The 14535-nt window shown below is 34.4% G+C and overlaps 1 protein-coding gene across 5 annotated transcripts in view; it reads left to right on the forward strand.

Annotated features, from left to right (window-relative positions):
* SPATA5 (spermatogenesis associated 5) overlaps nt 1–14535 on the forward strand; it is a 362021-nt gene that overhangs the window by 81519 nt on the left and 265967 nt on the right. For all 5 annotated transcript variants that reach the window (XM_041758978.1, XM_041758977.1, XM_041758979.1 and 2 more), the window contains exons 12-13: nt 6241–6294; nt 7843–7922. In XM_041758978.1, coding sequence (XP_041614912.1) covers nt 6241–6294; nt 7843–7922 — 134 coding nt within the window. The remainder of the gene's footprint in view (nt 1–6240; nt 6295–7842; nt 7923–14535) is intronic.

The following is a 14535-nucleotide window of genomic DNA, read 5'->3' on the forward strand; positions in this document are numbered from 1 at the left end:
GTCATCTTTTTTAGATCATCTGTGGAAAATAATAATTGTTTCTCCAGATTCTCTAGTTACTTTCCTTCAGTTAAACCAGATAATTAGAAAGCAGTGTATATGCATTGTGTATATTGCCTAAATATAAAGATATGTCTTCACTATATTACTCTCTGATGTCATATTCTTGACTTTTATGGAGAGTTGCTGTAAGAATAATAACAATAATACAGGGTTGGCATGATAATAATTACCTCAGAAACAATAATGACACCAGCATTTTTCTTTCTGATTATTATCAGGCCACACTTGCCTAATTAGTTACCCTAAATGGAATAACATCCTACATAAAAATTTCTCACCTTTTCCTCTACCCCCTCTGACCTTCTCTCCAACAAAAACCCATTTTCCTAATTATCTAAAGTTTGTTTTATTGAGTGATCCCTGATTCTTGTTTTATTGTTCATTTTCTTAACTGCCATAGTCTCCTATGGGTAAAAGTGTGATTTATCATATTGCAGATGAATAGCACCTGCTTTATTTATTTGGCTTTATATATTATGAACTGGGAGACATTGTTTTGCACTGTAGTGCAGGACTAAAAATGATCATGCACGGTGAAGCTATATAAAAATGATAAATGGGAAAAATTACAACTGTTCTATAATCTTTAAAAATTTGGCAAAACATTAAAACTCTTACTCTTGGTTATAAATATATAAGGCAGTGCATTTTGACTGCATAACAACAGCTTTCTTGCTGGTTTCCCTGCTTCCAAACTGTCTTCTTAGTGTGGCAATTCATTTACTTTATAGTTTAATACTCCATTTTATGAGGACACTGCAATTTATTTATCTGTTTTTTTTAATTGAAGTATAATTGGCATACAATGTTATACTAGTTTCAAGTGTACAACATTGTTTCAACAAGTCTTATATATTACTTAGTGCTCACCACAGTATGGTCACCATCTGTCACCATATATTGTTATTACAATATTAACTATATTCCGTGTGCTGTACTTTTTATCTCCATGGCTTATTTTATAATTGGAATTTTATATCTCTAACTATTTCACCCATTTTTATATTAATGAGTTCCAGGTTTAGGATTTGTTTTTGGTTGTAAACAGTGCTTCTGTGATATTCTTGTATATATCTCCTTTGGTGTATGTTCAGGAGTTTCTCTATGGTATATATACCTCAGTTGCTATCATGGAGCATGAACACCTTAAACATAATGAGATATTTCTAAATGGCTTTTTAAAGTATCATTAATCTTTTCCCTTAATGTTTTGATCAGTTTTCTTTTTCTTTTTCTTTTTTTTTGATCAGTTTTCTTAATACTTTTAATGTATAAGCTTTGTACTCACCAATCATGTTGTTAACATTTTTGATGATTTTTTATCTTGTTGACAGAAATGGACTATTTCAAACTGTGAGAGATTGATCTAGATCAGGGGTCAGCAAATTACACAGCCTTTGGGCCAAATCCAGCCTGCAGCTTGTTTTAATCTAGCCTGTTAGTTAACTATGAATTTTACATTTTTAATGAGAAAAAAGGAAAAAAAATTAAGTGACACAAGATGTATGTGTCCCATAGAGCCTAAAATATTTACTGTTTGGCTCTCTATATTTTGTCTTCTTGATTCCATAGTACTCGGGGAAATGCCTTCAAGTTTATTTATCTCACTGATGGCCGGAAGTGTAAATTTGTTTTCTTATTACGTAGTCTAACGTGTGTCATAGAAACAAGCTTGTAAAATTGGTTTGGTATTAAGTCATTGCTATTTCTCCAAAATCTTTTAAAAAGTGAGAACATACTGCTTCAGTATAACTAATGTTTGTTTTATCCTTTGTCTTCATTGAAGTTAAATCTATTTGGGGTTGCATTATTTAAGAAATTAAGATAAATCATTGGTGATGAGATTAGAGTCATGAAGTCTCTAGCATTTTTGGAGAAATGAGCTTAAAAACAATTTCATTGTGTAAACCTGATTGTTTGGAGACACTTTAGGTACTAATGACTAAAGAGTTGATATACTAATTATAAAGTATAGTCATCAAAGCACTGTCCCAAGCAAGTTTTCTTAAAGACATGTTTGCTTATCAGTGATTTTCTTAAAGATCATGTTCGCTGGTTGTTGATAGATTTTAGTCAGAGATATAGAAGTACTTTAAATGTTAGGTGACGTTCTATAATATGTCGTAATTATGTTTTTAAATACATCTGCCCCCTAATTAGCCATAAATACTAATATTTTAGGTTATGTGTAATCTGTTACTCTGAAATAATTTTGAAAAGATTTTTTATAAAGAAAAGAGGAAAACACATAAATGATGAGACTTTGTTAAGGAAACATAATTAACTTTGTTTAATGTTATATAAAATTTAATACATCATCTTAGATTAATAAAAAAGAAAGATGAAACTGTCTCATTACTTAAGGATTTGTGTTGATGCTATCAAATAACTCATCCTAAGTGAACATAACTAATGGTAGTAACCTTGGAGCAGCTGGATTTTGTCAGCCTGAACGTTGTGGTTCTCTTCCTAGTCTTATTCTTATCCTCGATGTCCACCCTGTTCTCTATGTGTTCTAATTTACTCATTTGTTACCATACTATCATATTTCAAAATTTGTGAAGCACCCATTGTGGAGGTAATATATAAAGATGGTATTAAAGATTGTCTCCTTTCCTTCAGGCATATGTATTAGTGTATTGAATCTTTTTTACCTGTCCCACTCTAATATTTCCGTCTGTGGATCAAGGTGTTTGTCTTTTTTCTTTCTTTTTTTTGAACTTCTAAACTTTATAGAAAGTTTGCAAGAGTGGTCACAAATAATTTTTTTTCCTTAATGCATTTGAGAATAAGTTATCACTGTATTGCTCTATCACCTTGAATACTTTCATACCTATGAAAAGCACATCCTGTCACATAATCACAAATTAGAAAAGAACATAATTATTATCATTTAATTTTTGTCATTTGTCCCTATACTGTCCATAATCATGTGCTGTATTGGTCATGTCTCTTAGGTCTTCTTCAGTTGTGAACAGTTCCTCACTCTTTCCTTTACTTTTGAACATTATAGGTCAGTTATTGTGTAAAATATCTCTCAATTTGTTTTTTTCTAATATTTACTCATGATTAGAATCAGATTTTCTCATAGAAATAATGCTTTGTTCTTCTCATTGCCTCCTATCAGGTGACACTTGATTTTAAATTGTCCCGTTGCTAATAATGTTAACTTTGATTGTGGTGGTATCTACTAAGCTTCTCCATTGTAAATTTACCCCATGAAGTTAATATTGCTTTGTGGGTAGTTACTGCATAAATATCCTGTTCCTTAACAAATGTCTCATTTATTTATATTCATTTATATCTTCATGGACTTGGGAATTCCTGTGCTATTCAATGCATCATCATTCATTTGCTAACATCTGTATTGATGCCTTAGTTGTATCAGCTTGGCATTCTTTCAACCTTGCTCTTGTGTGCTTTTGGCAGGTTTCCATCTCTCTGAGCACTTTCTTACTATCTATGCAGCAAGATTTCCAGACTCATTTTGTATGTTGCCTGTCCCAAGCCTTGAATCTACCATTTCTTTAAGAGGCCCTGTTGCCTTTTAGTGGAGAATTTGGAAGCCAACTTTTTAGAATTTAAGAATCAAGCTCTGGGTGCTAGGTGTGCTTATTGTTACTGGAGTAGAGCTGTTCTCAGGTTCTCCCAGGCAACAGAGCTCAGGAATACACACACACACAGGTACATATTTGCGCACACATTTTTATATTTATTTACCTAAATATATTGAAAATCTTGAATTTATACTGATAATTCTAATTTCAATTCAATACAGCAGAATTCATTCTCATTTTCTTTATTTATGTATTTATAACTCCTCTAATAGTGAGAAACCTGGCTACTATTATATTTAATTATTTATTTGATCAGTCTTCCTACATATAATTCCCCTTTACTATCTCTGCTCCTTTTCTTCCAGAGCAAACATTCTCATCTGTCAGGGTAATACCACCATCTTCCTTTCTCATCATTCCCCACCTCTTACTGCACCCTCCTCATCCCATTGACTTTAGCAAACTCTGCTGGGCTGCTCTTCCCCATGTGTACTTTTCTTACTCCAGAAAAGTGACACTCTGTTGCCTCACTACTTTCCTTATTCTATTCTGCCCCTCCATGATCTTTCATGCTGTGCACCTGCTCACTCCCTACCTTTCCATAGAGACACCTGTCTTACCCCACTGGAGCTGCAGTATTCTATATAATATTGTACTGGGCTGCTTAGCGTTAGTACTCCATGCTGTTCTGCTCCCTTCTATGGGAACTCTCCATATCATTCCTTTGTCCAAACCTTGCAGGAATGCCCTCACTCCACTGAAACGTGACACCTCGTGTTGAGCCACCCTTCCATTGGGGAAGTTCTCCTTACCTCTATTAATCTCTAATACCTCATGTTAGGTGGCTGCCACCACTACCCCTATGCTGATTTCCACTTCTCCATTTGTGTTCTTTCAACCCCCCACCAGCCAGAGGAGGTAACTCCTTTTGAACAAAATCTCAGGACTACCAACACTGTTAACCCTCAGGCAGAGATTCACACTGTGACAATGACAATGATCCTTTTCACCTCCAAAGTGTCCATTCAGCTTCTGGTCTGAATCTCCTTTCTGATAATCTGCCACTCAGCACCTCATACAGTTGATAGAAAATCTCTTTTCCCTTCTTGCGTCCAGGATGAAATCTCTATACTTCTAGTAATATAATTCTATCAGTTTTTACTAACTAGCCATCAACAGGAAAATCCCTATAAAAGTGGCTGGTCTAGGGATCCCTGGGTGGCTCAGCGGTTTAGCGCCTGCCTTCACCCATGGCGTGGTCCTGGAGTCCCAAGATCGAGTCCCACATCGGGCTCCCTGCATGGAGCCTGCTTCTCCCTCTGCCTGTGTCTCTGCCTCTCTCCCTCTCTCTCTCTCTCTCTGTCTCTCATGAAGAAATAAATAAAATCTTAAAAAAAAAGTGGCTGGTCTTCAAGTTATACACTGCATATCACTGCTGATTCGAAGATGTACTTTTTTTGTTTGTTTTTAACATTTTAGAATGTTAATATTTTTTTCTTTATAAAGTATATATTATATGAAAAACAGTAGGCTTTCTTTTTTTATTGCTTACCTATCTACTTTCTCATGATACATAGTCATCACATTACAAAAGTCATGGGATATTTAAAAACAAAACGAGGTGCCTGTGTAGTTCATTCAGTTAAACATCTGGCCCTAGATTTCAGCTGCAATCATGATCTCAGGGTTATGAGATTGAGCCCAGCGTTGGGCTCATGCACTGGAGATTGAGCCCAGCACTCATGCACTGGATATGGAGCCTGCTTAAGATTCTTCCTCTCCATATCCCTCTGTCACTGCCCTGCCCCCTAAAATAAAAAATAAATAAAACCAAAAAACCCTATTGCCCTGAGTACTGTAACTATTCCCTTCAGATACTGGTATAGAGTTTGTTCTATAATGCCAAATATCTTTCTCAACTGTGGAAACTTTTTCCTCACTGTACTAATTTAAATTAACTGAGAAGAGCATATTTGGCCCTGCAGATTCATTCAGTCAGTATCTACATATCCAAGTCAAGTGAGAGTAGAGAGCTCCAGAGTGGCATTTATAAAGGAAACACTCAAGGATCAGGTGGATCAGGTACCATGGATTACCCGATTTCCATTCCATTTTCCGGTATTATCAGGGAGTCATAAAATGAATGGCTCTGAGTTCTTGTTTCTTGTCAGATGGGGATATCGATCTAGTGGACTGGGAGACAAAATGACATGTAAACCTACTCAGAACTGACCACTGATTAGACCTGGGAAAACATGGATGGTATCTCTTTATTAGTCTTCCAAATTAGACTGTTCTATCTTCATTGCCTAGCTCCATGCCTGATAGGTAGTAAAAATATGCATCAATAGGTAGACAGATGAAGAAGAAGTTAAATTATTATGTTGTTACAGCCTTTCCTTTGCATGGATGTGTAGTTTTTGGTATATAGAATAGCTTTAGTATTTGAGGCATAAATAACACCCAATGAAAATAAGTTTCTAAAGGAGCCAGTTTAATTAAGAGCAGATTTTTATTTTTTCCTCTCTTTTTCTTCTTTTGTGGATTCATTTTCTCTTTCATAGACATACCTATCATTGCATTTATAAAGACATTGAACAGTTGTTTTCTTTTCGTGCAGGGGCCTGAATTAATGAATAAATATGTTGGTGAATCTGAAAGAGCAGTTAGAGAGGTAAGATAATTATGCCTTGAAGTGGGACTCTGCATAGAGGAACTACCCTTCTGTCCTTCTCTATGGTTTCCATTTTGTTTTGGGTTACAGATTCTGAAATTTCCAAATCAAATTCTAGTGGTATGTTTTTTCTTCAGGCAAATATTATTTTATTATTTAAAAATGTAACTTTGAACATCTACAGTACTTTGTTTTTGACTTTAAACATCTTCATACTACAGGCCTTTAGTTTCACCAAATAAAGATTTAACACCGTTAAATCCACCGTTTCAGTAAAACAAACAAACAAACAAAAAACAAAACACTTGTACTTACAAGGAATGCTTGATCTCAGAATGAAATTTAAACCCTTTAAATTCTGTAGTCCTTTAAATCAAATTAGCTTAGTATATGAAAGTTTTACTGTACCCTCCTTTTATAAATTATTTTACCTTTGGTTATTTAGACAATGCATCCCCCTCTTCTAAGATTTAAAGCCAGCACCTAATTAATAGGCCACTCATTCATATTGTGGGAGCTGCACAACTGATAAATTCATGCAAAATCAGGGCATTTGGAGTTGGGTAACTACAGCAATTTGACCACAAGTCTTGGCTTTCTTAAGCAGAGTTTGGCTTGTCTCACACAGACACCCTGTATTCTTACAGAAGCTAAGCAAGGACAAGAACATGCAAACAGCAGTGGAATGAATGGTCTCCAATTGTGAATACCTGGGTGCCAACCCAAGAGTATTAGAGATTGGAATACTCAGTTTTTCATCTAAGAAAAAAATCCTAAGTTACTTTTTGACCTATTTTTTTTTTCTTTAAAATGTAGGCAATGGTTATTGTAGATAAGTGTAGGAAACAAGAACAGTACCATTGATTAAAATAAGAAAAAGACAATGTTTATTAATATTAATGTTCTAGTAACTGTTTTTTATTTTTATGTCATTATCCTTGTGACAAGAAAATGGGGGCCTACATTACAGATAACACACATTTGAATTTCTTTCTGCCTCTGCTGACTTTTTCTTTCCCTATGGCTACCACTCCAGTCCGTATTGATAGTCTGAATTCTGGTCTAATCAGTCTATGTGCTTTCAGAGTTTGGTCATTTTTCTTGTCCTGGCTTTACATCAGCCATTACTTTCCCTCAAGATCTTCAGAGAAATGAGCAGTGGCTTTTGGGTTTATGGGTATTTTATATGCTCAGCTATAACTGATTTTACATGCTTATGGTTTTTCTTTAAAACGTGTTTATGATCGTTAATAATAGCTGTCATTTACTGAGCTCTTACTATTCCAGGCACTGTGCTAAATGCTTTGCATTCTTTTTTTTTACTCAGTTCTTAAAATAATCTTCTGAGGCAAAAATCTATCATTATCTCCATTTTCTAGATGTGGAAATTGAAGTTTAGAGAAGTTAAGTTACTCACCTAAAGTCATGATTGAGCTGGTTGACTTGCACATAATAGATTTAGTTTTTTACATAGTTCCAAACTAAAGCCAGCTGCAGAATTTTCTGAGGTTTGCTGATCTTTAGCTAATGTGGAACTCTTTTCACCAGATCTTCCGAAAAGCAAGAGCGGTGTCCCCTTCCATTATTTTCTTTGATGAACTTGATGCCTTAGCAATTGAAAGGGGGAGGTAAGAAATATTTAAAAGAACTGCTATTAAATATCTACAGTTATATTATAGAGTAAATAGCATTTCTTACACACATTTTATTTATTAATACCTTTGGCCTAAATAAAAACATTTTTTAATTCATGTAGTTTTTTTCTCTTGTACTCAACTATTTCATGTTATCACTTTATAATACTTTTATATATATATATTTTTAAACAGTGATATCCATTTGGGGCATTTGAATTAATTTCTATAGCTTATTACTTACAGAGACCCCTGGCACTATCAAACTTTGGGTTGTTATATATGTATGATAAAAACTGTAAACAAAATTCCATTAAGAATAATTATCCAATACAGTAAAACCAATTATATAATAAAAGGTGCTATTTTTATAGATTTTAGTATTCTCTGGATTAGATTGTTTCCTAAAATACAGTTATAGTAGAATAAAAATTAGTATTAATAGTTTTGTTTCTGAATCTTAAACAGTAAAGATTATTATTTATATAATTTTAAACAGATGTGTATATAGATATACAGATGTAAATATATGTGTGTATGTATATGTATGCATACATTTGTGTGTGTGTATCAGAACTATTTACAAGTATGATTTTTTTTCTTCTACAAATGTTGGGATTCCTGGGTGGCTCAGCGGTTTAGCGCCTGCCTTTGGCCCAGGGCGGATCCTGGAGTCCCGGGATCAAGTCCTACGTCAGGCTCCCAGCATGGAGCCTGCTTCTCCCTCCTCCTGTGTCTCTGCCTCTCTCTCTCTCTCTCTATGTTTATCATAAATAAAAAAAACAAAAACAAAACAAAACAAAAAAACCATAAATGTTTAGAGGTCCTTTTGAGGATTATACACTCCAGTACTTTATGTAGAGAATGTTAATTTGTGTGCTGTGTGCATACCTTCTTGTGCATACCATTCCAAAATACTCGAATCCATTCCAAAATACTCGAATCGAATCGAAAATACCCAAATCCAATAGAAAATACTCGAAATGAATCGAAAATACTCGAATCAAATAAAAAAAAAACTTGATTCGAATCGAAAATACTCGAATGGAATAGAAAATCCTCAATGTATATCGATTATAAAAGTTTTGCTGATGATAATTACAGTGATGGTAGAAGGCACCTTAGAGACCCCAGTATTAAAATCTATAAGAGGCATTGGTGCTCTCTTCCTTCCTGGTGTATCGCTCTCATCAGATGAAAATATAAACTGTCATTAGGAGACTATTACCAGGAAGTAGTCTGTCCTGCTTTTCACTCTACCCATTCGATATCCTGTAAATACCTACTAGTCTTTTTATTTTATGAGTTGAAGCATTTGGATGCTCTTATTACTTCCAAGGTAGATGCCACAAAAGGCTACAAAGAGCCCAAGTTCACCTTAACTACAAGAGAAGAAAAAGAAGCCAGAAAAGTTTGCTGAAAGTAGTGTGACCTGCCACAATTACATAACATCAGAGACATTTTTGGAGCCTAAAAAGGAACAGGGTGGGATACATTGTTAAATATGAACCAGATGGGAGGTAGAATATGTAGCAGAGTTCTCATAAAATGCTTTTGAAATAAAATGGTGTGAAAAACCAGACAAGGCACTTGATAGGACTATCCTGTTTTTGCAGGCGATTTGGCTCAGTATAAGTTTGCAAATATATTAGAGCTGCTAATGATTTGCAGCCTCCAGATATCGTTTCCCCTAATAACTTTCATCATATTGTGGATTGCATACCTCCCTTCCTCAGTGGCTTGTTCAGACCAAGGTCAAATAAATTCCATGGTGTTTCCTTTGTATAGAAAATGTTTTGGTCAAAATCGTTGATAATTCAGAAAACAATGAGGGGCTTCTCGGTGGCTCACTAAAGTGTCCAGCTTTTGATTTCAGCTCAAGTTTTGATCGCAGGATTGTGAGTTCAAGCTCCTGCTGTACATGGAGGCTACTTAGGAAGGAAGGAAGGAAGGAAAGAAGGAAGGAAGGAAGGAAGGAAGGAAGGAAGGAAGGAAAGAAACAGCTGAGCGCGATAACAAACATAATGCTAATGGTCCGAAGTAGGGACTTCTGGTTGTACCAAAAGTAGATGTACTAAGATGTACTTAGATGTACTAAGTCTTATGTAGATTTTTTTTTCATAGACATAAGAATCTCAAACATTGATACTGTTTTCTCTCTCTCTCTCTTTTTTTTTTTGCATGTGTGTGTGTGTGTATGTGTGTGTGTGTGTGTGTGTGTGTGTAATGGGCCAACATTGCCTAGAAAGTGATTGTTTTATCTAATTAGAATACTGGCACCTCAAAACTAAACATATAAAACCTCCACATGTATATTTTTGTTCTTCAGCTATTTGGACTATTCCTAGAAATTGAAAAACCAGCTATTGATAGATACCAAAAGTATAATATTTTCAAGATACTAAACCAATTTTATGCATTGCTAAAGAAATAGAAAACAGAAAAATTAAGAATTCCATAAACTAGGAAGCATTTCTTCGTAATGCTGGGCTATGGAATAGCTATTGCTTTCATTTGTTCCATGTTTTTATGTTTTCTTTTTTTTTTTTTTTTTAGGTGTTTTTATGTTTTCTATGATACCATTCAGGTCAAACCCATATGACTAGTTCAAAAATGACATAAAATGGCATAAAAAGATTGTTTCTTCTTATCAAGATTTTAATTTCTAAACTTAAGATGTTTAAAAAATTGAGCAGAAAATTATGGTATAGTATAGTCCCTATTACCCTTATGTTAAATGAGTTATTTGACTATTTAAAGTTAGTCAAAGTAGCCATGAAACTGAGGTTTGCAGCCAGCAAGCACATTATAAATAGAGCATTGATGAATTTTGTGCTTAGCTTTAGAAATAGTTGTGCTTTTGGAATGAAAGATTGTTCATGCTTATAAAAGTATCTAATTACAACCATTATTTTCTCCTCCTTCCTGTCCCATTTAAATTTCTTGGGGATTTGAAAAATAATTAAGCCTGATGTTTACTTCTTTTTTTCTGAATGCCATTTAAATTCTGGGTGTTCTGAATTCATATTATGAGTTGGAGAAAATGTTATAAGATTTCCTTTATGAAGTGTTTTAAAATATCTCCATAAGATTTGGGAAAACTGAAAATACTGTTAAAGTAGTAGAGCTCTTTGAAAAACAGATACTATATCAGAGAGTAAAGCACTGAGGTAAGGAAGAGATTTGAACTATCCTGGGCTAATAATGATGTTAGGTAATATTCATGTAGTGCTTGTTATGTACTAGTAACTGTTTTAAGTGCTTTACATACAGGTAAAGAAAAAACTCAGAGAAAGGACCCTGCATTAATGCAAGGTAGGATATTATACAATTGACAGTTGACTCCAGTACTCTGCCTCACCTCCCAACTAGCTTAAATATTTACCCTTTTGAAGTCATAGTGGGGAGGAGAGAGCAAGCTGGGCCATACATCATCAGTCAGCCTTGTCTTAAGCAGCAGTCCTCTCCTCAGAAGTGGAGACATATAGAGTCATATCGTATATTCTCTTAACCTAGTCTCCTCTGATGGAGGAAATGGCCACTGACCAACTTGGAGAGGACTAGAAGAACTTACTTGGTCTAGGACATTTTAGTTAGTCACAGGATTCTAAATCATCCTCTTTTCCTGACGTTGATGGCCTGGTAATGCCAAACCTCAAGCAGGATTAGAAGAGGTTCAAAACTAGGAACATGTCTCTGGAGCTAAAGAGGCTCATTTTATTTGTTTAATTAATTTCCAAATAATGTGACTCCCTTTGTTTGGACCTCATTCACTATGTTATGGTCTTTTTTTAAACTTGTAATTATCACAGCAGCCTCAGAAAGTGTGGGTCCTATTTTCATCTCCATTTACTGATGAGAAAGCTGAGATATATAGATGCATCAATATCTTAGCTTAAGGTCATGTACATTAAAAGCAGAGCTGGGATTTGAATTTAGGTATTTTGACTCCAGAACAGATACTCTGAGCCACTTTTTGACTTGAACCATACCAGATTCTAGGATTCCACATATAAGTGAGTGGTTAACTAACCTTTCAAGCTTGTAATTTATTTTGCATTTTCTCTGTGACTTACTTTAGTAATGACTCTAAGTGAGCTGTTGTGACATTCCTTTGCAGGCATTCATTTACTCACTTGTTCAGTAAAAATTTATTGAATGCTTATTTGCAACAGGCTTTATGTTGAAGATAAAACAGTGAACAGGACCTAGAACATACCTTTGTTTCTTCATTTGTAAATTGGAGATGATAGAAGTAACAAATTTTAGGTTGTTAGAATTAAATACTTGTAAAATGCTTGACACAGTGTCTGGCATTTTAGTAGTAACTGCTTACAAAACTTTAGTATTTATTATAATTTCTGCATATATATTCTACTAATAATAATTTCCATGTAAATAGAAATACAGTAATAGACATTGAAATAAATTCTGTCCCAACAGAGTTTACGTTCTAGTGGATGAAACAGAAACATTTGGGAAATTAGAAAAAGTATTCTACAGATGAGAGGCAACATGGCATTTCATCAGTCTAAGATGCCTTTAGTTTTAAGACACGTCATTATTGTATGTACGATTACTGATGAAAAACGTAGCCTTAAACTGTGATTATGGTGCTGAGAAGTCATCAACTCCAAGAGACATCTTGATTTAAAAAATTTTAAATATGAAAAAAGTTTGTATCTTAGAAATAGAAGAAAGTGGGGTGCCTGGGCGTCACAGTCAGTTGAGCATCTGATTTTTTGGTTTCAGCTCAGGTTATCATCTCGTGGGTCATGGGTTTGAGCCATGTGTCTGACTCTGCACTCAACGTAGAATCTGCTTGAGATTATCTCTCTCTGTCCCTCCCCCCACCTCACCTGTGCACATGCGTGCTCACTCTCTATTCTCTCTCTCAAATAAAATCTTTAAAAAAAGGAATAGAAGAAATGTAGTAGTGTTACTTGGGAGAAGGAAGATCTCTTTTGATTTATAAACGCAGTGCTATTAAATATAAAAAATGTTTGGAATATTGTTTTATGACTAGAATGTAAAGTGATGATTAAATATATAGAAAAATGAAAAAGATTAAGTGCCCAGTTAAAAGCTGACTAAATGATAGCTTCTTGAGGTGTTGGGAATCTGTGATATTAACTACTTTGTTACTGCACTTAATCGTCAAGAATTAGTACTTGGAGTGGTTGGGGGAGAAAATAAGAACCAGCTTTCTTTGAAATTGAAGGTTTCAGGCTTAGCAGCATTCTGAAAAGAGCTCTGAATTTTAAAATAATGATCAGGAAATGGAATAGCCTCTTTTACAGCAAATCCAGACTTCTGGTAAATTCAGTGAATTCACGACACTAAGAAGCACTGTAGAAGAAATTTTTGTGGACATCATTTCTCTAAATGACACTTTCAAGGAGGCTTATACATTTTTCTAATGTGATATTTATGGTGGTTTTAAATTTTTCATAAAATCATAAAATTTTATGGTTGAAAAAGTCCTTAGAAGTCATCTAGTTTAACTTTTAGTCTTCAGAAGAACAGAAGCCCCTAGATATTAAGAGAAGAGGCACATAAGTCTTTTGTGGCCTGGACAAGACTAGAATTCATATCTTCTGATTCACTGCTCTTTGAACTGTACTCATACTGCCTCTTAGACTATCAGGATTTGAGACAGAAAAAGTGTGTTTATGTTGTGGTAAAAATTCTCATGTATCTAAATATTTAGAGAATATTTTTTATGTTTAAGAAACTCTAACAGTAACCACTTATTAAATACTTTTAACCACTGGTTTGTAAATCTGTATTTCAATTTACTAAATTAAATGCCTTGTTCCTGGTATGCAGATTTTCCTAATTTATATTTAATTGCCTCACATATAACATAGTTTTCACACTTGTAAACTCTTACTATTAAACAAATGCTGAGGAAAAGAGCAAAGTGTTACACATTTTGCATTATAATAGTTCCATAAAGTATAGCGGAGTTTATGAATACTTTTTTTGCTTTGTGTTGTCTGTGCATTGTGGCTAAATACTATACCACAGATTAAAGCTATGACTTTCCTTGGAGAGGTCTGTTGCAGCGTTTATTAGAAATTGGAAATTATTTTTTGTTGTTGTAGGACACATAGGTCTCGTAGCTGTCTTGTCTTTGAAATGAACGTTTGCTTGTGTTTTACGTGCATTAAGAAAATTATCATAGGTAATGCTTGTGTTCAGAGTAGTATGTGTTTGGTTAGCCTTCTTTAGACCTCTTTTAGGTCTCTCCCAAGCATGAATACTGACTATGGGCGTGGGAGGTAGTTTTAAGAAACAAAGTCAGATGCCTACCATTTAGAACTTGATGACATTTAAAAATGTGTACTAGAAAAAATTTAAATTGGATAGATGAGATGCCAGTCTATAATTTAGAAATCATATGAAGGGGCAAATGATGGGACATTTTATTTCATTGAAGAAGATGAAAGAAAATCATTTTTGTGAAAATATTAGTATTAAGGGATAAAATCATTTCATCATTACTGTCACAGCAGTGAGATTTCCATAGGATACAAGTTGGCACACGTTTTCTATAACAGGCTAGTTAGCAAATATTTTCGTCTTTTTGGCCTATAGTCTCTAT

This window comes from Vulpes lagopus, chromosome 6 (genome assembly GCF_018345385.1).
Source record: "Vulpes lagopus strain Blue_001 chromosome 6, ASM1834538v1, whole genome shotgun sequence".
Classification (NCBI taxonomy): Eukaryota; Metazoa; Chordata; class Mammalia; order Carnivora; family Canidae; genus Vulpes; species Vulpes lagopus.